The sequence below is a fragment of the Trachymyrmex cornetzi genome, unplaced genomic scaffold (genome assembly GCF_001594075.2).
Source record: "Trachymyrmex cornetzi isolate Tcor2-1 unplaced genomic scaffold, Tcor1.1 scaffold83, whole genome shotgun sequence".
Lineage (NCBI taxonomy): Eukaryota > Metazoa > Arthropoda > Insecta > Hymenoptera > Formicidae > Trachymyrmex > Trachymyrmex cornetzi.
In genome coordinates, this window is record NW_017300169.1 from 4,459,243 (window position 1) to 4,484,243 (window position 25,001).

The 25,001-nt window shown below is 33.9% G+C and overlaps 1 protein-coding gene across 4 annotated transcripts in view; it reads left to right on the forward strand.

Annotated features, from left to right (window-relative positions):
• emp (epithelial membrane protein) overlaps positions 1 to 25,001 on the forward strand; it is a 55,658-nt gene that overhangs the window by 14,774 nt on the left and 15,883 nt on the right. For 2 of the 4 annotated variants that reach the window (XR_001940509.1, XM_018519460.1), the window contains exons 2-6: positions 1,882 to 2,078; positions 14,870 to 15,207; positions 16,686 to 17,183; positions 18,941 to 19,139; positions 21,722 to 21,930. Coding sequence is in view for 3 of the 4 variants with exons in the window: in XM_018519460.1 (XP_018374962.1) it covers positions 1,982 to 2,078; positions 14,870 to 15,207; positions 16,686 to 17,183; positions 18,941 to 19,139; positions 21,722 to 21,930 (1,341 nt within the window). In the remaining variant the exon portion in view is untranslated. The remainder of the gene's footprint in view (positions 1 to 1,881; positions 2,079 to 14,869; positions 15,208 to 16,685; positions 17,184 to 18,940; positions 19,140 to 21,721; positions 21,931 to 25,001) is intronic. The other 2 variants (XM_018519462.1, XM_018519461.1) reach the window with 1 other exon arrangement.

A 25,001-nucleotide genomic window follows, 5' to 3' on the forward strand; every position in this document is an offset into this window, starting at 1 on the left:
AGATATAGCAAATTTTTTTCAGTATGCACATGTATTTAATTACGTTGAATATAAAATCGGGATAAATTTTCTGTCCAAATTCCTTTGCAAAAATATGGTAGGATTTCGTGACAATCGTACAAAAATCACGAAAAGATATGAACAGTCGATTAAATAGTTTAACTCAATTTTTTAACAGTCTTCCTCATCCTTTTCTACGTTTCTAACTTCTTATTACAATGCGTTAGGTTTACTTCCTTGGTTCTGCCAAGTTTTTCGTGTGCAACGGCCGTTTACACGCACGGCACGATCCGCTCGTTTAAGGCTGCAATTTTATAATCGCTCGGTTTGCGAATGCACAGATAGGTACGTTAGAAAGTTTCTGCGTGCAGCGGTGCCGCTTACAAATTATATGTATGTGTATGTACGCGCGTGCGATCATATATATATTTATATACATATGACATACACGTAAAATATACACTTAAGAAAGAAGAAACGTGTGGAACAAACGTGTTATTTCACATTTCTTCCACGTACGGTATAACGGGAATCTCAGAAATCGGTCTAACCGTGTCTAACAAACCGCATCTCTCTGCTCTATTTAAACATCTGTCCTGTATTCTCGATTCTAAAAAGATTCCAATGTAGCAATCAATATTTCGTCACTTTCCTCTCTCCGTTCCGCTCTCCGGTGTCTATGATCGACTAGGAGCTTCCGGAGTGACATGGATTTCTGCGGGCAGACGGGGGTTGGAGAAAGACTTATATCTCACGGAGAGTATATCCCATTTTGCATTGTCAACAGTAGCTCGACGATAAATATCTAGCACGTGTGAGAACAGATCGACTATCTTCTACCGAGGTGGGAATTAGAGCGCCGAAAGTCCCGCTGTCTGTATTCACGATACCCTAATTGCGGACGCTTTGCATCGCGCGTTTTCTTGACGGTTCAATTTGTTTTCTCCTTTCTCACTTTCATCACGAAAAGATCGCCCGTGTATTGTTCAAGAAAATTTCCTAGCGAAAATAAAAATTGGAGTATAAATCAAATGTAAGAGGAGATGTACAAATTTAAACGAAGCTTCTAAGAGGAGCGTAGACGCTTACTTTACATCTCATTATCTCATTTTCTCTTGAAGTTTTATTTACGCTTCTGTGGCTTTTATTTTATAACTCTTAATGATAGTAATGACATCGTTATATTGTCGTTGCGTAGGTTTTGTACATGGCAAACAAGCTGCGTAACGATAATATCGTTACTATCATTAAGAGTTACAGAATAAAGGCCTGTAGCTCCCCTTTCATTCGACTTATGTTATTAATAACGTCAAATTATCCCATTAAAATTACATCATCTTACCTAAGTATATACTCTCGAATTTCTGCTCAAAAATAATTCTGTTCCAAGCCGTAATATCATCTTGTTTTGATTTCTAAGATTAAAAAATGTTTAGTATAAAAATCTTGGTGTTGCTAAAGCAAATATAATTATATTCATATTAACCCTTACCGTGCCATCTACAATTTGGTGCCTCATCCATACCATCAAGGATCACTAGAATCTCTTCGTTTTTTTCACCTCTTCAAAATAACTTAAAAAATCTCTAAAAATTCACCAACATATATCTTTCAACCTTTTAGAATAAATATTGACTCTTTATTTTGGAAAACAATAAAATGTAGTATAATTCATAATTATCGAAAGACTCAAAGAAATTTGCACGAACAGGAATTGCTCGGTCCCTAGTTACCCATATTGGATACGGTAAGAGTTAAGACTGTATTTCAAAATTCATTATCAACGCTGAAAATCTATAATTTACGTCAAGTGCGTTCAATGTACTTTTAGCACCGATAGTAGTGAAATTAAAAAATACATCACAATACATCTAATTACAGACGCTTTGTACCGCGCGTTTTCCTGACGTCTCATTTGTTTTCTCCTCTCCCCTTTTCATCGTGAAAAGATCACCTACGGATCATTTGTGAAGAACGGAATATGTGGATTCCTCCGGAGACGACGCGAAAGAGAGTGACGCTGATGAGCATCGGTAGAGCTAAAGAAGCGAGCGATTTCCACACATCAGTAGTAAATTGTGCGACAAATTGTATGATAAATTCAGCATTATATCACCTCAAAGCGCTAATGCCTACAAAACGATTCTCTTGTGACTAACATGACTCATCCTTCCCTCATTATCCCCATGAACTAATCGAGGCTTGCAAATTATTCCTGCAGCGAAAGTAAAATAGAAGGGAAAGACAAGCAATTAGGAGAAACCGTGTGTTATTTTAAGAGCAAACGTTCGCTTAAATAAAGTCAAACGTCGTATACCGTGAAAAATTATTTTCAGATCCATTTACAAAGAGACTTATCCTTGAGACTCGATACAATCCAAGAAATAGTTATTAAAAACATAGTTTCATTAATCTTCATTACTCCGAATACTATTTACGAAGAACGGAGGCAGTAATGATTTGCGCGGAGATTCTCGCAATCAATCTTGGACGCGATTGCTGCGCGCGCTATGAATAGACGACGCGCGATCGCGCAGATATAAACATTAATTAAACAATAGGAATTTCCGCGACGTTGCCCTCGGACGTTGCACACTTTTTTTCCGTGGACACTTCGCGGGAAATCCTTTCACCGTTCGCTATTTTTTCCTGCTTTCTTGCGCATTGCGCGGTGCGCCGTGTTTCTGCCCGCGCCGCGAGTAAATCGCGTGCGCGGTAATAAGACGTAACGTAACTTTCCGTCCGGCCGTCTTCCCGACCGTTTCCTGGCCCGCCGCCGACGCCGCCGACGCGAATTGCGGGCACTGTACCGCGAGAACGCGTGTCTCTGTGTTCGTCTGTGTTACGCCCGTATTACGGGGTGATGCGTACTTTACCTTCGCGATCTCCGTGCCGATCCCCGTTAACGAGCGTTTCCGCTTTTCCTCTTTGACCTCGCTCTCGGCGCCGCGCTTCTCCGTGCGACTCATCGTTGTTACCGCACTTCGACGCGCGTGCATTTGTGCGTAATTGTGTCGCTCGTCCTCGCACGTTTCCTCGCGAAACAGATTGGTCGGACGCGATGATTGAAGACATATTGTCAGCCGTCCACGCGTCGTACGAGCGTAATAGAGCGTTCCGGATCGACGAAAGAAAATAATCCAAAATTGGAATCGAGATAAATTCAGGAAAATTCAGAAAATTAAAAATTTTTTTTTTAATTAGGACATATGTTAAAATAAATTATTCTTTAACTTTGGTACTCTCTAATGTCCATTTCTCTGTCGATGTAGATTAAATATTTTTTTTCTAATTTCTAGGAGTATATAGAAAGATAAAAAGTAAGTTAAGCCGAAATTAATCTACATTGGTATTGTAATGAACATAAGTTCGTCTAGGAAAGTTGTGAATAATTTCTCATAATTCTTTTTCTTCTAACTAATGAGGAGACTTAAGCTGAATCTTAGTGCTCAAATAATTTATATACATTTAAATTTATGTACATTTCCAGTTCTGAAAAGTGAGAGTCGGAACAGTTTTCAGTATTGATTTGGAACGTAACACTGAAAAAAATATTTAATAAATTTTAATAAATATGTGTTATAATATAAAAAAATATCAATTTGTGTTTTATTCAAGTATTATTTTTTTTATTAAAAATATTGATTTACTGTAAATAAATGTTTAGTTAGTACTGTTCACACACACACATCCAAATATTTATTAAAACTTAGTAAATTTTTTTCAGTGAAATTAAAACTAAGGATAGTAGTAACACAAATTAAATTGTTATGCAATTTAAAAATTTATGTTGATCTTTTAATAATATTTTATACAAGACTTGAATGTAAATAAATTTAATTTAGAATTATTTTCTTATATTACACGACACAATCGATATTTTCCATAGAGATACATTAAATACGTTTGACAACGTTTGTTATTACGCTTTTAAAGCTTTTACGCTTAATGAGAAACATTTGCATATATAAATAGCCCTATATGTTAATGACGACCTTGTTACGCTTTAACATCGAAATACTTTTTTCTCTTGAGTAATGTCAATCTAACTAATGAATGCGAGTCTTCAACACTTCTTGATATGTAAATGCTTTTGATACACGCATCTTGTCTATCGCGCATAAAACCGATCGAATGATGAGGAGAACGTAACGTATATTAATTTTCGATGATGTTGCAAAACGTAACGTCACGGTATTTTCAGGGTCATGAACGTCCAGTTCTTTTGATCAGATTTACATGCATTTAATCTATAAAATATATACATATTGAAATATATATGTGTATGCATATATTTTATATACATACATATATATATATAAGGTTTTAAGGGGTGATTTCTCACAAATTCAAGACTAAAACTTCATATAACCATATAAACGGCTTAGTTTCAAAGACACAGAGAGTGTCAAAGTTAAAGGAAAAATTTGAAAAAAACATTTGAATTATTTTGAAACTTCATATATGTTTCTTCATCAAAATAACTCGAATGGTTTTGAAAATTATTGGAAAAAATGGAATTTTGTGACACTCTGTATCCTTTAAAATAAGCTGTTTCGGACATATGGTCATATGACATTTTCGTCCTGATTTAAAGTGTAAGGAATCATCGCTCTCAAAATCTTTTAATGTGCTTAGTACTCTGTACATACACATCTATATCAAATTCTTCTTCTATTTTATTTCTAATTCTTAAATATTCTTCTATTTAATTGGTTTAATACAATACAATAATTCAAGATTATACAATATTTTCTACAAACAATCCAGAGATTCAATATTAATAATGGTAATATAACTATACATGTAATATAATTACTATAGATAATAACTATATAATATAATTTAACTCAAGTAACTTTAATGAGAACACTTTCATTCAAGAACGTAAATAGAAAGATAATTCTTATACTCTCTCTCTTCCGTATTGGATTTCAATCTCCATCGTGCTTCACAATAATGACACAAATCACACCGCGTGTTTAATAGAATGTTAATCGATTATCACGTCGCGACGGTCGGGGTTGCGAGGGGAAAGAGTCGATTATGCTACACGCGTCTTTTTGCGGCTGGCGTAACTTTCCTTTCCCGGCGCGCGAGGCGGCGTGTCGTTACGTGGACTCGTATAGACGATTCCACACGCGAAGAGACAAGAAAATAGAAAAATCCCGGCAGAGCGAATCTCGCTGGCGTGTACGTGCGCGTGTGCGTGTGTATGCGCACGCGAGTAAGGATTACGACGATCGATAAGGAGCGTAACTTTCTTCCCACGAGAGAGAAAGAGGCACCGAGTCGGTCGCCGCGCGTTTCAATCGCGATTATTACGGCGAGCCGAGAGGAGGCTGTAAGACTTTCTTCGCTTGGTTTGGGTCCGCCGCGCGCGCTTCGTCGAGCCAACATACGCCAACATACGCCGACCATTATTACCGCCTCGCTTCATTAAAGTCTCCACGGCTGATGCGTCGTGTATGCATACATATATAGTACATACACACACACACACATAAACGGGCATGTAAGTGTGTGCATCGTCGCGCAGCGCACGTTAGCATAAATAACGTGTGTATTTATCGCTAACGACGTTAATGCAGGCGTGCGGGCCAACGATTACGCTCTAGATCGCGCGGTATCGATTTTGCTGCGTGGAAATTTAGAAAGCGGCGACCGGCTGCACCGCGCCGCTATACCGAAAGCGCGTGCGTTGCAAGATTCTTTTATGTTAAAAGAATTCGGTCGGAATGCCGTTTCGAGATAGCTGAGCTATCGGCGGTAACGATAACGATAGCGTTGGTACATGGAAGCCATAAATAGTCATTGTTATGCTCATTCCACAATTACGTAAACATAGTTGTTGGTGGTTGAGTTTGTAAAAATCTGTCAATCGGTCGAATATACTTCTCATATTTGATTGTTATCAGTTAATTTTTACGCTATTGTAGAATGAGCATTATGTCGAATACATGTTAGAATAAAATCTTGTGTAACTTATTTAATAATGATATTGCGGTAAGTAAGGAAAAAATTAAAAAATGCTCTATAATCGCAATAAATAATTGACTTGCTTGGGTTACGAAATTTAATGTTAAGCAATCCTTACGTTCAATATTTAGGCAGCGATCGCAGATATAACCAGTTTTGCCTCTTTTAAGTTTTGCCTTCTTTTTGTATAAATTATATTGCAACGAAAGAGTTCCATACATATACAACATATAATAATAATAATAATAATAATAATAATGGAAAGTAAGGTGCAATTTTAACTTTCTTTCGGTCAAATTAGAGTCAATTTTTTTTATTATAAATTGAATAAATTCTGGTGAATAAATTTAAAGGTGTGCGAATAGTTCAAATTCGAATCGAATCAAATTGAATTACAATGGATTTGATTCGAATTTGTTTTCGAAGCTAAAAGAAAAATTTAGAATCATCGATAAATCGATTTCAAATCAATCACCTATTTTATTCGCTTCATTTAAAGGAGAGTCGTAATACCGATTAAAGCTATAGTTCTCGCTTCCATTCTAATGATAAAACAGATGTTTCATGGATTTCCGAATTATGGACGTTTATTTAAAAAAAAAATCTGGAACATTATTAAAATACTTTAAAATTACTTTTAAATTAATTTTTAATGTAAGTCCGAGAAAATTTCATTCAAATTCGATTCGTTTTCAAATAAAAATGTTTCGATTCGATTCGATTTGATTCTCACATATGACCTTACATCTTGATTTGCATATCTCTAAATCTGGAAGAAATAAATATAAAATACACTTTTATGATATAGTAAAAACTTGTTTAAAGTTTTCACAAGTATACAAGAATTTTTTTAAGTTTCTGTACAGGCCGGAGCAATATAAAAATCTGCACTGAGAAGTTTAGAGAACCAATTTACTGACGGAAGGTGTAAAATTCCACATGGCCGATGGAGAGTTATAATTGTCCTCGGTGTGCTTTATGTTTTTCAAACCTTTACTTACTTTTCCAAGTTTCACAGCAATTGCATTAATGAAGAGTACTGTATGATTTGAATTTTAAATATTTTTTTGCTATCATTCTTAATAACATTTTAAAGCTGCAACTTCTGAGCAACGTGCGAAATTTCGAAATATTTATTTACATCCCATACTTTTCTTAAGAAGTCGTACATACGAAAACCTTGAACCAGTAATTCTTCTGAAAGGTCACAATTTTGTATTTATAAGTATTTTTCACTACTCTTGTATGCGCGTGAATGTATGTCATGTCACTCCTGATCCAACTTGCCTTAATTAATCGGTAATAAAAAGTCGACTGGCCATGATAATCAGCCGAAAAAAGAGTCAACGGCGAACCATATTCGTATTATAACTCGTATATGGTGTTTGTAAGGTCAGTCTTGTGACGTCAATTGACGTATGGACGTGTGCCTCGCATAATTAATACATTGTTATACCTCGGAATTCTTCCATGCCCGATGTGAACCTTGCCAAGCCTTGAAAGAACAGCATTAACTTTCAGTTCTCAAAACCGGGCACGTTCCTCGATCGATTCGCCAGATCGGCTCGTCGTGATCTTTTCACGAGTTCGTCTCGTTCTCACGATTCGTTCGCCGAATCGTGCATCGTCTAAAGTTTAGACTCTAAATTATGCTTAATACTTAGAAAGTTTTGTTTATCCGACTATCACTAATATTATGGTCGTTCAGTATCATTAAATTAATTTATAAGATTGACGTATAGAATTTAGCTGCAATTTTGACAAGGCCATAATTTTGAAAATGTAGCGAATTCTAAAAAAAAAAAAGAGAAACATTGTTTTTCAACATAAAGAGAAATAAGAAACAGATAAAATTTTTTTTTTTTACGGATATAAATAAACAGAAATTGGAGACATTTTACGTTATATGGTTCTCAGAATATTATTTTATAAAATATTGCAACACTGTTAAAAATGTTATAAAATTTAATGTACTTTTAAGTTACACAAATTAAATTCAATTTTATAACACTAAATTAAATTTAATGTAATTTAATGTATCTGCAACTGAAAAGTATATTTGTCATGAAATTTAGTGTACTTTTCATAAAATTTTACGAAGTTTAGTACATTTTTTATTAAATTTTATGTAGATTTGCATGAAATTTAATATAAGTAAACATAAAAATTAAGTTATAATTTTATTTTCATTGACAACATTAAATATTTTTAATGTATCTGATTGAAATTTGCTTCCATTACATGTAAGGAAGCAAATTTTTTTTTAATAATGAAGTTATACTTGAATCTATAACGCAGTATAATGTACGTCGATTGTCGAGTATGTTGCAAGATATTCGTTCGGTTTCGTGCGACTCAAATTCGGCATCATTAATTAAATTGACTTTATGTTTCTTTTTTAAGATTGAGAACTTAGCTACAATTTTAACGAAGCAACGATTTCGAAAATGCAACGTTCTAAAAAGAAACGTTGTTTTCCAACGTAGAGAGATGTAAGAAACAGATAAAAAATTGATTCTTTTTTTTATTTTTAAAAGATATATAAGTAAACAGAAATTGAAGACATATATTACATTATGCAGTCTGCGGAATATTATTTTACAAAATATTGCAAGTACTTGAATGCATAATGTACTATAATGCACGTCGATCGTCGAGTGTGTTGCGAGGTATTCGTTCGGTCTCGTGCGACTCGAATCCGTCATGCGAAGACATCCTTTCTCCTATAAGAACGAAGCTATTACATGACGACGAGGTCGCTTATTGCGCATGCAGTCGATGCGCGTGTATGGTTGTCGACCACCGATTTCGCGCTTACCAGGAGAACAACATTTTGGAGCTGTCATGCTCTTCGAACAAGGACGATCGATACATTGCCCTTCTATAGAATGTTTACAAGATCGTCGAGGCCGCTCTATCCCTCGAGAAACGTTTTAACAGGAAAAAATACAAGCAATAACATTTGTATATCAAATTGCAATTTCGTTAAAAGATGTTAAAACTTCTGACCGCGATGTCAGCGGGAACGTGTCCCAAGGCAACCCTGGTAATAAAAATTATCTGTAATCGTCCGTCCGCGCTTTGCCGATCGATAATTACGCGCGATGCAATATCCGATGTCTCGAAGCGAGTCGTGCAATTTTTCGACGGGTTAATAATATACGCCCGTCTCCCTCCCCCTCATCTTCATCCCTGCGCTTCTCCTTGCGCAATCAATTGTCTTTGACATTCAATATTGCTGCAAAACGCGCGCGGTAGTTTTTATTCCCTTCCTCGTGACCGCGTCCGAAAGGGAAATCTAACGAGTGAAATATTAATTTTTATTTTTTTTTCTTTCGATATACTGCATTTGAGATGCATTTTGAGACCTAAGCCTTGTTCACGTGGACCACTCCTACCATTCATGTCTGCCGGACGTCGTAAAGTGGAATCATTCGTTCTGAAGGCCGCGGTTGCGCCCCGCATATCATTCTACGTGACTAAAAACGCAAATAGCTTTTTAGCCGAACAATCGGTCACACATGGCACACAAAGAGATGTCGCAAGATCTCCGGGACAGTTGATTTTTACGCTTACGCTGGTTTTTACATACAATCACGACAGAGAATGCCACGCGATTCCGAATTCAGCGCACTTGCGTAAACGTGCTTTGGTAATGATCACGTGTTTCTTATAATATAATAACCGGGTTTCTGAATATATTATTTGGAAGCTGATTCGACGTATATTCTACACTTTTTATGAATGGAGACCGAAGTTCAAAGTCAGTCCAAAGTTTTGTATTAATTATCAACAAATAGCATTTCCTCTAAGCAAAAAATCTTACATAAATCAGGCGCGTATATTTTATAATATGTATTCATCTAAAAATGAAAATACATGAGCTATGATAAAAAATAAATTTCTCTATAGAAAATTCTATTGTAATAATTCGAATAGCCTTTTAAAATAAGAGAATATAGTAAGATATACTAGCGGCATGCTTATTTGTTAGAAATTTGTCATTTACGTGCTTCCGTAGCGTTATGCGTGCATCAGTATATGCAAGACATTCTTCTAGCATTAAGAGGTTTGCAATTGAATCCAGCACCTTATGGTTATACGAAATTTCTCTACTTTGTGAAGTATCTTTTTGAGGTTGTATATAAATGAAAAATCCTCTGACATTAACACAAAACCGTTAAACAGCAGAATATTTTTTTGGTGTTATAATCATATATATGCATCGTTATAATTATAATATATGGGCAATCTTTTTTATTTCTTTAAACTTTTTTGTAAAAAAAATTATTCTTTTAATTATTTTTATGTCTCTCCTTGTTATGATTATTATTTTTTTTATACGAAACAGAAGTTTTTCAAAAGAAAGAAATATATGTACATATTTCAATATATATTAATATATAATTATAATTATACATATTTTTATAAATATATATAATTGTACATGTTCTTATAAATATTTATCAGGTAAAAAGGTATATAGCTAGATATAGATTTAAACATAATTTCGTTTGGACCAAAATAATTATGTAGGACACTGAAATTAGTTGTTAAATATTAAAACTTTTAGCAGCACTTGTCATCAACACTTAAATGTTTTACTTAATTAATTTGATAATTCAACAAAATTATTTTCATTTGTATATAGTTAAATTTCTAGATTTTCAACAAAACGGTTCTTTCCTACATTTCGGAAAAAAATTACACAGATATGAAATAAATATTCTTTTCGCATAAATAATTTTTGATTGGAAATATTGTATTAATTATATATCTAGAGTCAGACGCTCGATTGTAATCTCGTAGGTATAATGCATATAAGATCGTGTACACTCAGGTTTGGCTTCTCGCGTATGTCCCAGTTGGTCACTCGCAGTTAACACGCTATTGTTCCACAGACGCAATGCACGGAATTACGATGCGCATCGCAACTGTACATCGCGCACCATTCACGAAGTTAGACGGCGCTAAGAAGGAAATGGAGGTCAAGTACTCGAAAACGCATGGTTGCACGGTCGCAACACCTCGGAATAAGAGAAATTCCCTCGCTCGAGTTTACGCGACGGCGAGCAAAACGTATAAGCTAGCAAGCAAGAATTACGGTCTCGAGGGGAAAAAAAACACAAGATATTTTGAAAATGTTTGTTTGTGTTTCTCATCGTGAGAATGATTATTCGCATTTTTTTTCTACCTCACTTATTTTGACGTTACACTTACATTACTTTTGATAACACAATTAGTTCCGAAGGTAGATAAAACAATTCACATTTTTACATGTCTTAATCACAAAATACTTATTGCGTGGAAAAACAGGAATGAAATTGAAAAATTCAAAAGCGCTGAGTTTTTTATTCTTCTAACTAGGAATAATGACTAAAGTCTGCATTTGATAAGTCGGAAATGATGTAAGATGAACACTCAACAAGAAAAGAGAATGAGAACATTCCAGAGATATTTAAGATCTAGAGAATTAATATCGCTTCATAAATTTCGAGAATCATGATTATTTACGTTTCCGGTTTCACCTTATATTGCGATCTGAACATATCCGGTTCCGTTATTTCTTTCAATATAAAAAGATGCAACCGCAACAATGCAAAAATTATCATCCTGCGGGACTGTGAAGTAAATATGTGCACTCGCGCGCGCGTGAAAAGCAGGAAAAGAAAAGTCGGAACAAACGGGGGTAAAGAAGAGGGGATAAGAATCCTGCATTTCTTCCGTCGGGTACGAACGCGACTTGCGCGGTTCTACTAGAAAGCGAGACCGATGTACTCGCGCATTGATGCATCGAGCGCCGATCAGCTTTCTTCCGCTTGCGTGTCGCGTAGGCGGTGGTTTTGTAATTTCGTCGTGAGGGACGAAAAGGAATGCGATATATCGACGTGTTAATGGACCCGCAAGCCTCGCGAGTAGGATTACCACATCTGAGTCACAAGAAACTAGAGAGAGAGAAGAGAGAGAGAGTACACGGAGAGAATTTTTTCTTAGAATTTACTGAAAATATGACAGTCGTGGAACAACATTGTGTGTGTGTATTTCGAAGAATTTTAATGTAAATCTCTCATTCATTAATAAAACTACAATAAAGTATAAAATAAGTTTGATAAATTTTACTGAAGTGCATGTAAAAATTTGTGAAATATATTGTATTGTATCACAACTACCATATTTTCAGGATAAATTTTAAAAGAAAATTCTATCCGTGTACACTATATATTTTTTAAGAGATGATGATTCGGAGATGGAAGAAGAGTGTATATAATTTTTTATGCGCTAAATGTAGGTATTTAACAAAATAAAAATTTTACAATATAATATTATATTTTATTAACAAAATTCTTATTAATATAATTTTATAAATATAAAATTTTAATTAATGACCAGAAGTTTAAAGCCTATTCTACAATTACGTAAGCGTAGTTGTAAGTGATTTGCAACTACGCTTACGCAGTTGCAAAATAGAGACTTTACGACCTCAAAAACAGTATGTACATGTACTTTTAAATAAGAGTACAGCTGGTAACCCTACTCGAAAAACAAACAACGTGAGGAAAACAAACAACGCAATTGACGACCATCGCACGAAGGACGTAAACGTTCTATGAATCTAATAAAGATCTAACAATAAGAGTTGTTAACGTATTTATACAGTAGCTGTTAAATGTAGATAATTATGCAAAAAATCGGTATGTTCTATAAATGTATTAAAGTGAAGAATCTATATAGCTATTAATATCGAATTTTTATCTAAATTTATTTAAATTAATAAGAGATATTAAATATTGAAGAAATGAATAAATAATGAGAAATATTGAGTGAGTTTTGAAATATTGAATTTACTTAAATTGATAAGCAAATTAAATATGTGTTTTATGTTAATCTAATGACAACTAATCATATGAGAGACTTTTCTGACACAATGTCGCGTGGCGTGAAATTTGTGTAATGGCTGGCTTCGCCATTACACAAATTTGCATGTAGATGTTTATTGCTAAACAGTTACAATTGCCCGCAAGTGTGATACGAGAATTAAACAAAATTCACGATTTGGCTAATGAGGTGAAGGTCTTGGCCATATTAAGACTCTTTTTGGTATAAACAGCTAATAAGGATAAATTTCTCAATTTTTATATTTCCTAATTCTTCGTGCGATCAAAGCACGCGAATATATCAAAGATTTTACATAATTAAAATCAAGGATACATGTTTAATTTTAAACATCGATAGATTTTACATTTAATTCAAAGAGGTTAAAAATGGAAGTAATATTAAATTTAAAGACATAAATAAAAAATAATAAGGGATACTATTTTATAATAACAAAAAAAAGATAGGAAAGATATATTTCTTACATTTATACGCCTCATAAAATTCCACTGATGGCTCTAATAGCTTTTTTGTCATCGCTTTATGCATAATTATTTTCAATCTTCCACGTGGAATAATTAAAGTTATAATACATTCTTACGAGTCTTTTATCCCGAGTTTTCAATCCTTGATTTAGCATTACATCTTTTTGATTAACCGGTTACCGGACACTTGCTTACCGCAAGTAATTGCAGAGCGTTAAGCGTACGGCCGCATGAGTGCATAAATAATAACACGCAACACATGCGCGAGGAACGGATCGTACAGAAGGATAAATATTCACGAGAAAGGTGCAAAATGTCCACAACTGGTTTACATCTAATGATTCTTTCGTTCTTAAACTCGTATCAGACTACGAGTTGACATTTACGATTGACGATTGCTCGGTTCTATTTCAACCAATGGACTCGTTGCATCGTGCACTGAGAATCCTATTATTTGTAGGTTTATTCGCATTGCTTGAAATCCCCAAAAATGTTTACACTTAAAAAGGAATAAATATATATTCAGGCATTTGAAAAGAGAGAGAACGAAGATGCTAAATGCAAAAAGTGCAAGCATCGCGAACCGTATGTAATCTGAAACAAATAAAATGAAATAATAATCAAATTTTTCGCTTTAACTAAATTATTTCATTCCATCAATCAAGAATTTATTTGCCCATCAAGAAATCCATCCAAACAAGAGATCAGTTGATTCAATTAAATGGGATCTCAGTGTAGTTAATTGAAATAGAACCGGGGTAACTGTTAATCCTAATCGTCGATCCAATTTGATATAGTCATTAAAAGAGACATAAAATTTATCCCCCCCGGGATATAACCGCGATATTATGTGTGGCGAGAAGGAAGATGACCGTTCTAAGGAGACTTATAAGACATCTTTTTTACAAAACCAGCTATCCTTGTTCCTTTTTGTGTTTGATCGAGTCGATCGTTAGGTCGACAATCTCGATCGAAGGTCGTTAGATTGTGACGTAATTACATTCATGATTGCCTCGAAAGATAGTCGTGTTACTCGTTAATTACTCCAGGTCTCCGGGATTGTTATTTCTGACATAAAGTGTAAAAATAAAGGATTTTATGGAAAAAGCTGACAGAAATAGAATAAAAATGAACGGAAGTTCCGTATCTTCGTGAAATAAATTAATTTTGCCGTTTCTATGCTCCCCTTCGACTTTTTGAATTGATTTCGTGAGGATATGTAACTACAGGAATAAATTCTTAAAACACGATGCTTTGCGGTTGTTAAGGCTACTGCTACTTCGGCAATACCAAATGAAATCATGAGTCCAGAAACGAGAAACTTTTTCTTCTTTATAAAATGTACATCGAAATAAATTAATTTTGTACTTTGACTACAAATATAACGAGAATTCTGAATTCCTTTCGAGTTTTACTTATTTTAACATACTGATTCTCATGATTTTTAATGCGAATTCCGTTTAATGTTAAAAAAAAAACAAAGTACACTTCTAACTAACGGCAGTGACTCATCTTTCCTTCCTCTTTCTCAGGGGCGGCCGTTTCGTGCGGAGTCTTGCTAATAATCCTGGCTGCTGTCCTGGCGGTTCTATTTCCGAATCTCATCAACTTAATCCTGGACAAGGAGCTTACGATACGAGAGGGTGGACGCACGTTCAAATTTTGGAAGCAGCCGCCGGTCGTACCACGTATGCAAGTTTACATCTACAATGTGACGAACGCTGACGAATTTTTGAACAACGGCGAGAAACCAGCGCTACAAGAGCTGGGTCCGTACGTTTACGAACAACGTTGGGAGAAGGTGGATATCAAATTCAACGATAATGGAACCGTCACCTACAAAGTCAAGAAGACGTTCGTCTTTAATTCAGTAAGCCCTTGTCTAATTAACGGTACAGCAGTAATGTTAATTGAAAACTCTCGCTTTCTTCGTTTAAACCAGGTTTGATGTTTCTGATTTACATTTAGATATGGTATATCGATATTGATCTTTTAATAAACGTTTAATTTCCGTGTTGAAATTGTAATTATTAAAAATTTATATCTTTCCGTATATTGAAATTACAATTTTTCTAAACTTACATCATGTATCTTTTAATTATACAATAAGTCGTTGCTTTCCACAAAATATGAACATACACATATAAATATTTAACTTCCTTATATATATTTAACTTTTTTATATAAATATATAAATATCTAATGCTTAGCTTTCTTTTCACGCGAATATTTTCCAAGGTGATCCATTAAAACAGCTGAGACTGAGACTGAGATATTTTTATTATGAGAAGCATTTGATTAATATTCAAGACAATGCGCGTCTTTAACGCATAGGATGTATCACGATCTTTGATTGTTCGTTTATTCAAGAAGCACGGGAATAACGTCGGCTACTAAGAAAAAATAACCAGTGAATCCACGTTGAATGACAATCGAAGGCGTCACGTCGCCTCCGGGTTTATTTAAATCCGTCATAGCCGTGTTTCCTCTGTCGACTTGCGGCTGCACGGCTACTCTTGCTCGCGCATCGAAATCACTGCCGCGACTTTCTACATTCGACGTTTCAGAGAAACGTTTCCACGGCGTAGTCAAGTGTATTATCGTATAACTTGGCGACAAGAAAGACAATATGTACACGGACTGTTCTTGCTTCGAGAGAAAATTTATGGAAGAAAATATTTATTATACGGATGCTGTGTAACGGTTCGCGAATTAATATGGATTTTCATTCTTTGTCTGAACGATCTCTGTTTTTTTCGCAAATTATTGTATTACCGTACATTGTTACGTATTCTTTCATTTTCTGTTATTATCTTTGTTTTTTTTTTTTTAATTACTTTTATTCCATTGCGCTGTTTTTCTATACATGCGTGATTTATACTTTTTGTGTAACATTTTTTAATTTTATATAATAATACGCTATTATTAACTTTTTATCGTATGTATGTGTATGTTAATTCTTAGTATACACAATTGAGTCATTCGTGTTCTGCATATTTCTTTTCTTCGGAAATCTAGAAGCAGTAAGTAATTAGTTATAACGTTTATATAGAACTTTTTTAAATAAAAAATTAGTGTGTAATTTGCTTATTACTAAATTAATTATTAAACACTTAGTTTTAATTTTGTCTACTTGAAATTAATATAGTAACACTTATCGTGTGTAATAAAAGACTGAAAAATCATCGTACTAAGAATTAATTATTGTTAATCATTACTTTCTATTCTAAAATAGATTTTTATCGTATATTTATTCTTCTACAAATTTTCTTATTATTGCATTCAATCAGTCATGATTTTTCACTCGGTCAGATTTTCATTTTCTTTCTTTTCTCATCGAAATGTTAGGATCTATCATCCGGTTCCGATGATGATTTGGTGGTCGTTCCGAACGTTCCTATGCTATCAGCTACCAGTCAGTCGAAACACGCCGCTCGTTTCCTGCGACTGGCGATGGCGTCCATCATGGACATCCTGAAAATCAAGCCGTTCGTCGAGGTGTCGGTCGACCAGTTACTTTGGGGTTACGATGACCCTCTGCTCAAGCTGGCCAAGGACGTTGTGCCCAAGGAACAAAAGCTGCCGTACGATCAGTTCGGTCTGCTTTATGGCAAGAACGCGACTGGAACGGATCTATACACGATGTTTACAGGCAGTACTGATATCACCAAATTCGGATTAATGGACAGGTGGAACGGCAAGGACGCTCTCGGCCACTGGACCACGAAGGAATGCGACTCCATCATGGGCACCGATGGCAGCATATTCCCACCTCATATCACGAAGCAGACCGTGCTCAAGGTCTTCGAGAAAGATCTCTGCCGGACGTTGCCGCTGGTTTATCAAGTTTGTATTTTTGTTGGTCGTCCTTAATTGTTCAACTGATATGACTAGAAGCGTTTGATGACCTTTTCAGACTCCGACTTAATAATTTTTCGAGGTGGTAAAATATAAAAGCAGGAGGATGTCGAAAAAAAATCGTGTCTGTTTTTGTTTACATACTGCATCATTCATCTGTATAATTTAATAGCATTATAATAGAGAGAGAGAGAGATAACATAAAACATTAATAATATTAATATATATATATATATTTCGATCAATACCTTGAATAAATAAAATTTTTTAGACTAAAAAATAAAGTTATTTTTCTCATTATGAACCATGAACAATTAATATTAAATTGGGGAAAAAGTTTCTTTGTATTTTTTAATTCAAAATTATATATACAATATCTTCGTCAAAAATCAACGAAATTTAAATTTAAAAAAGGATTTTGAAATCTCTACTTTCGAAAGGTTATTATATTTTTTTAGTTTCTGTGAGTTTGGTAATACTTACATTTAAAAAACTACGAGCTGAAAAAGATGAATAATTTTCTTTTCGCTTTAGGAGTCTCTCACATGCCCCAAAAAAATTTACGAAAATTTTCGACTACCTATCGTGAAAGCTTAAAGCTTACCCTACAAAATCATTTTTTTTTAATGTTCCTATAATTTTTTCTTCCTGAGTTATTCGCGAGTTAAATAAAGGAGCATTCTGATTTCGATTGCTCATAACCTCAATAAAAATTATCATACCGCAATTTAAAAAACAGATTCTTAAAGCTGAAACTCTAGCAAATGATATAATTGTAACGAAAATTTAGTAACAAATGAAAAACTTTTGCAAAAAAATTTTTTTAAATACGAAGAAACTTTTTCCCCAACCTAATATTTTTAAGATTTCAAAATTTTTGCTAATTTAATCGAACATTCCCCTAATTGTTACATTATTTGAATAAAAATATTGAAAATAACATACGTAAACAAAAATTAGTAACATATTTTTTAATAATTTGGGCCAGCAATTTTAATTTTAATTTTATTTTTAATTTCGATGCGAAATATCGAACCTGAATGGATCAGCTAAATATAAGAAACATAAAGTTAGTACGTTTCACGTCGCTTAGAGTTTTCAGTTCTGTTTTTAATCCCGCACGAAGAAAAACGTAAATTAATATGTGTCAGAATTTTAGTAAATTTTATAGAATTAAAAGATGCATATTGAGATAGGCGCCCATTTATGTAAAATTTACTTTACTTTTCTAGTAAATGAACCATCGTCATATAGCTATACTGTAAGATACTTTTTACATTTCGTAAAATTATAAATTTTATGCTACTGCAGACTATAAAACTTACTTTATCAATAAGTATTTTTTACGCTCTTAAAATTACTTTACTGCGCGGTAAAAAATATAAGTGTATAAAGTCTCGAGCGTTGTACATGTTTATAATCTTGAGAATAAAGTATGACTTTCTTTCTGAAAGGTAATAATCGTTTGAATAAATTTATTATAATTGTAATATTTACCTTATATCTCTTGATATTTTTACATTCAGATACAAATAAAGTTTGTCATAAGTTTGGCAAAAATAATCAGAATATTTTTACTATACGATATAGTCTTGTAAGACAAAAATTACTCGATCATTTTTTCCGTGTAAGCTATGCTTTTACTTATTTAAAAGGGTGGTACTTTTACAAAAATATATGAATCAATACTTTCAATAAAATATTGACTTTGGTCATAGCGCATCAAAGAAAATTTTGTTTTCTAGCGTGAAGTAATAGCCGCCGGAGGAGTCCCTGGCTACAGATTCGCCCCGCCGACGAATGTCTTCACCTCGGTAGAAAAAATGGCGTCGCAGCAGTGTTACTGTCCAGCTGGACCACCATGTGCACCAGAGGGCACGTTCAACGTCTCCCTGTGCCAGTACGATTCGCCGGTTCTCATCACTTTTCCGCATTTCTACCTTGGTAAGTGTCACGTAACCCGCGGTTTCTGGCCTCCTCGACGAAACCTCATTTACAAATTACTATCGTAATGAGGTTCGAGACGAGATATTTTATTTATTGGCAATTATCGTATTTATCAGAGTTAATTGCGAGATCTTAAAGTCGGATGATATATACGTCAAGATGACGCGAAACGATTGAGTAACAGACAGCAAGTTTCGCGTCTTGTTTATTATGCCGTAATTATTATTATTATTATTATTATTCCCAGGATTTATTGCGAGCAATTGCGAGCTCTGCTAATCGTGGAACGCTATTCACATCATCCGATACTTGACGTAACGTATCGTGTCATGAATCTCCGACACTGTGAATCTAAGGCATCGTCTGGGTCGATCGTTACGCGATCAATCTCTTGCGTGTATGTAAAAGTGTATCGTCTTACGTAAACGCAACACATAAATTGCCGGGAATTATTTTCTTAGCAGATTATCGCGATAAGTCTGTTTGCGTCGTATATGCAACACACCGTGCATTTCCTTCCTCACGTCACCGACGCTTCATCCATGTGTCTGCGATCACTCGTCGCTACTTCCTAGTCGCTGTCAAGCGAACTAATTCTTCATCTTCTTGCGCCCACGTGTCTCCTTTTCTTTACGTAGAACAGGTAATCGACCGACCGACCGACCGACCGACAGGCTGGCTAACGAAGATCGCTTACGTGCGTGCTAGTTTCGTAAGCGAGATCTACTTGTCGCGTCGCTTCCGGCTCTGTGCGACTATAACTAGAAGTCGCAGTCGGTCGAACAGTCTGTTACTATGAGACCTATTTTTCCTAGGAACAATCTCTTTCGCGGCATCCGGCGTGATTCTCCCACGAAATATTATACGAACTGTTTCTCTCGTATTTATCGCGCATATATTTTCGCACCGCGCAAACTTTTACTTTCAACGCTCCAGATTTTAGATGACGCTCCGATAGAAGTCTAGTTTCACCGTCGTGTGAAATCGTTCTCTCGTAAAACAAAATGCGCAAGATACTCGAATTCGTTTCTAATACAAAATTTAAATAAACGACTTCTTAAAAAGGGAAAGAGGGACGTTTAAAAAAATCGAAATTAACTGTTGTAATTAAATTTTTATAAATAAACTTTTCTTTGTATGAATAATGTTATATTATATTTTTAAATAACTAATAATTACAAAATAGAAGTAAAAAACTAATAATTAATTAATGTATATAACATCATATATGAGATCATAATAACAATTACATCAAGTTATGAGATTACATTTTATTTTTTTAAATTGTATTTTTTTATTGATGTATTTTATGAATAATATCGAGGTTTTTAAATAAAAAAATATAAAATTCTTTACAGAATTTAGTTGAAAATTATATTTTAAACTTATTATTTTTACTTATTATTTATATTTATTATTTTCACATTTAAAAAAAGGATAATTCATAATCATGTTCTTAATTTGAGACCAAATTTGGGACTGTTCCTCCTAATTTGGGACACCTTACACAAAATACTTTATGATACTCGATTTCGTTCAAATAACACAAGACATCTTTGATGCGAATTCCTTTACAAATTTGACATAAAATATTCTGTAAATAACCCCTACATCCGCATTCTTCGAAAAAAAAGAGTACAACGGTTAAATGTTATTTTGTATTAATGATTATATAAACGCTTGCTTTAAAAGTCATTTAATTATAAATGCGAAAATAATCAAGAGAAGTCGCGCGCGCATCATTATTTTAATTTCTTGATCATTATTTTTTAAAAATAGAAAAGGATAGAATAATGAATTTCATTTCTAGAATATCATTGCTTTTCTGTTTATGCGTTTTGAAATACTTTAAGAATCTTAAGTATGGTTCTTAAACCACTTGACTGACGATGAAGCGCCACTTAACTGTGGTGCATTACGTCCGTTTTGTACGTGTAACCGCACGCGGTGACTTTTGACACTGCGAAGCAACGAAGCAATGTTATTATGTAAAGGCACGAGCGTAACCAGACTAATGGTTAAACTGGCATCTCTGCTGATTCACGTCAAATAAATATAAACTAATTTTACGAATTTGCAAAATAATTTAATATCAAAAATTGAAGAAATTATATCATAATTATTCATAAAAATGTGATGTTAATAGTAATTTAATTTTGTAGAAACAAAGATAAATGGACAGATAAAACATTTTTATTAATTCTACATTCTAGGATAAATTCTCTAAGAATATAAAGAAGAACGAATATAGAATAAGCAAAAAAGAATTTTTTAACGTAAAAATAATGTAGTATGATGAAACAGAAGTTTAACAAAGAACAAAATATATGTATATACAAAAAACAGTGTGAATTTCCTCGAATAAACGACAATATACTATAATATAAAAAAGTTACAGATGGAGAACAGATTATATATGCAAATTAATACGGCAAGTTTTTTCAAATTAATGGTGATACAAGATAGATACGAGAGAGAGAGAGAGAGAGAGAGAGAGAGAGAGAGAGAGAAATAGTAAATACTTTAGTTCTGTCGAGCGATTTATAATCTCACTCACGTTGTTTGATTCTTTTTTCCAGCTGATCCAGCCTTACGGGAGGCTGTGACAGGCATATCCCCGCCGGATCCCGAGAAACATCAGCTCTACATTGACGTACAGCCTATAATGGGCACGGCTATGAAGGCGCGAGCGAGGGTACAAATTAATCTCGCAGTTAGCCAGGTGCGAGATATCAAGCAGGTCGCTTCATTCCCCGACATTATTTTCCCCATTATGTGGTTTGAGGATGTAAGTATATGATACTTTTTAATTATATCCGGCACTATTGTCTATAGATTCTATTAGATATCCTAACAGCACGCTTTATCTGGGATACATCCGGGGGATGTCCTTAGGATGTTCAAGGACTTACGGACGTCCTCAGGACATCCTCTGAAGGTCTGTGCTGTTAAAGTATCCCATTGATTTTGTGTTAGTAATTATATAAGAATACTAATAATATAATATAATACTACTTATATGTATATCGTACGTAACATCACATGATAATGAATGCATTATGTGATATATTCATAATTACAATATCCTTGATGAGATGACTCTTTCGCAGTAATTGTTTGAATTTTCGATTATTATCTGTCGTTACTCACTATGTTGAAAAAAATGCATTACATATCGGATTTGCAGCCAGTTTTCTGCAAAATTTTAATTTGTGCTGAATAGTTATGTATGAATCATAGCGTGTTTAGTGTAAATTATTATGCAGCAGATGTAGTTAAATGCTAAATGAGCACAGCAACTCGCGCGTGGATTAAATTATCAATTCTAAATCTAGGATACGAGTAAAAAGTAGAGATCACTTTTTAAAAGTTGATAATCGTGTTATTATAAATAAATTATCTATTTAAAAAATCAATTATTAAGTTTGCCAACGTAGTGTAAATTTTGTTAATTATGCTAATGAGAGCTTCGACGTAAGTGAGAAGATGTTCGAGACTCGCTTGACCCCTTTAAGCGTCCACGTATGTAAAACGCATAAAAATGATTAAATAAAAAGAAAATAAAAATATATTAAAAAAATATTTCGGAAAATTCTCGTTGTGCCCATGTCAGTGCGCAAACCAACTTTACTATTGACTTCGAAGAAAGAATGGTAAAACGAGAGAAAAAAGACGAAAAATGGTACGAAATGAACATTTAAAATGGAAATAAAACGATGCATTCATTCACAAAACAGGATTCGTGAATATCAAAATATTAAAGTATAATCTTCGGCACAGAGAAACGCAAATTGAAATGGATAAGATTTACAAGAAACATTAATTATTATTCATTAGCAATCGCATGAGAAGTATACCTTCCAAATCTTGAATAATTTAGCGAGCCACTTCGATCAAATAAGCGTGACACTTGTTTTGCGAATCGAGCTCTCCTCAAGGATGTCTGATTTGTTCCCTCTTTAGTCTACGTTACTGACAACGGAACGCCACGTCGCTTACAAATTGTCGCCATCATCCTCGAGTCGGTTATGCAGGTGAAATTTTCATCTCTGCCTCTTCGCAGCCTCGACAATGACGGGAACGTGCCTGCCGTTCGCCGTTTCGCCGCTCGGCAACGACGTGCGTTTGAATACTATGCACGTAGAGGAGGACGTATTGTCGCACGCTTTTCGTTCATGATTCATATTAATGGAACTTGTCTCGACGTTGCTAATAAAGAGTTTGACATTGTCCCCGTGCCGCGCCGCGACGAGAGAAAAAGAAAAAAAAAGAGAGGGGACAAACTGTCCGACTCTGAGAATTTTCTTTGTACTCAAGACGGCACATACTCGAGACTGCGAGGAACTTCGATTTGGTCATCTTGAGAAACGTTCTCGCTGAAGCAAACGTGAAAACGAAGATTGATCTTCTTGTTTCGAGGTTACATCTCCGTCGACAGCTTTCTTCAAATAAAATCCGACCGAACTGGATGTCCTTTAATTCTTAAATTCTTCATACATAATGTATATCGCAGCCAATATTTTTCTTTTAATTTCATATTTTAGTGTATTTTTTTTTAATTTAACTTATTTATTTTAAATATTTCCTAAGGGAGAGAAATATCCATGGAATTAGCATACGAATATATCCATATTAATTTAAGCATTAATATATTACTATATACATATATAAGTAGAATGATCTAAAGTAATTTATTTTTACCTTAATGGGCAGGATCAATATTAGTAATTATATTTTCAAATGTTACGAAACGATAAAAAAAGACTCAATAAAAAAAAGCCTTTAAAATGAAGAGAAATCACGATGAACACGTTATGCAGAATTATTATATAATTATAAGATTGACCCTATAAACATTTAAATGTTTAAGTGTGATGCAAAGCTAAGAAAAACACATAATTTGAAAAAAAATTTTTACCGAAATGTATGATTAGTGGTGACAAAAAATTTTTCAAAATAATTTGGCGATCTATTTAGGTTAATTTTTTTAACAACAATAATTAGTTAATTTTTTTAACAATAATAAGAAACACACACAAGTCCGTCAAATATATAATTACGTCAACTAAAACCGGTTCCACCTACGTAAGATTAACTTTGATTAATCTTGATTTAACTATTGTTATCTTTTTCTAATTCTTAAAATTAGAAGAAGGTAAAGAGTAAATTAAATTAACATTAAAGTTTAATTTAATTTAGTTTATTGCAAAGCTTTATATGTAAAAGACTATATGTTAACAGAGTAATAGACATAAAATATGATACAATAGGATATAGTTAACATAATATAAATACAATAGACGATAGTAGCTTGCAAATGGTTAGGCGTCAGCAAAATTACTGTTACAAAACCTACCAGTAACAAAACCAGAATAAGACAACAATGCAAAGTTAATCTTACATTGATAGAATTAATGCTTGGAACTTCTAATTCTTCGAAAAATAAAGAATTAATTAAACCAAGGTTAAAATTAAATTACATTGGTAGAAACGGTCATAAATAAGAGAAGCGCCATTTACGGTCAAAGTCAGATGTTGGAATAAAATCCAATTGCACCAATGTTACTTTGACTTTAAGCAAGGCTTAAAATTCTTTCTCTCTCCCTTCCTCTCTTTCTCTTTCTCTCTGTAAAGTGAACTCTCTCGAAAGAGAGACAGAGAAGAAGAGAATTTTAAGCCTTGCTTAAAGTTGAATTAACGTTACAAACGAATTTTATACACTACTTAAATACATATGTATTATTCCATTGATCTTAAATGGCGCTCTTCTTACTTAGCTTTTCTTTCTTAATTTTTTAAATTTAAGGATAGATGAATTGAGCAGAGGCATTTCTCTTTTTTTACCAAGGCTATAATACG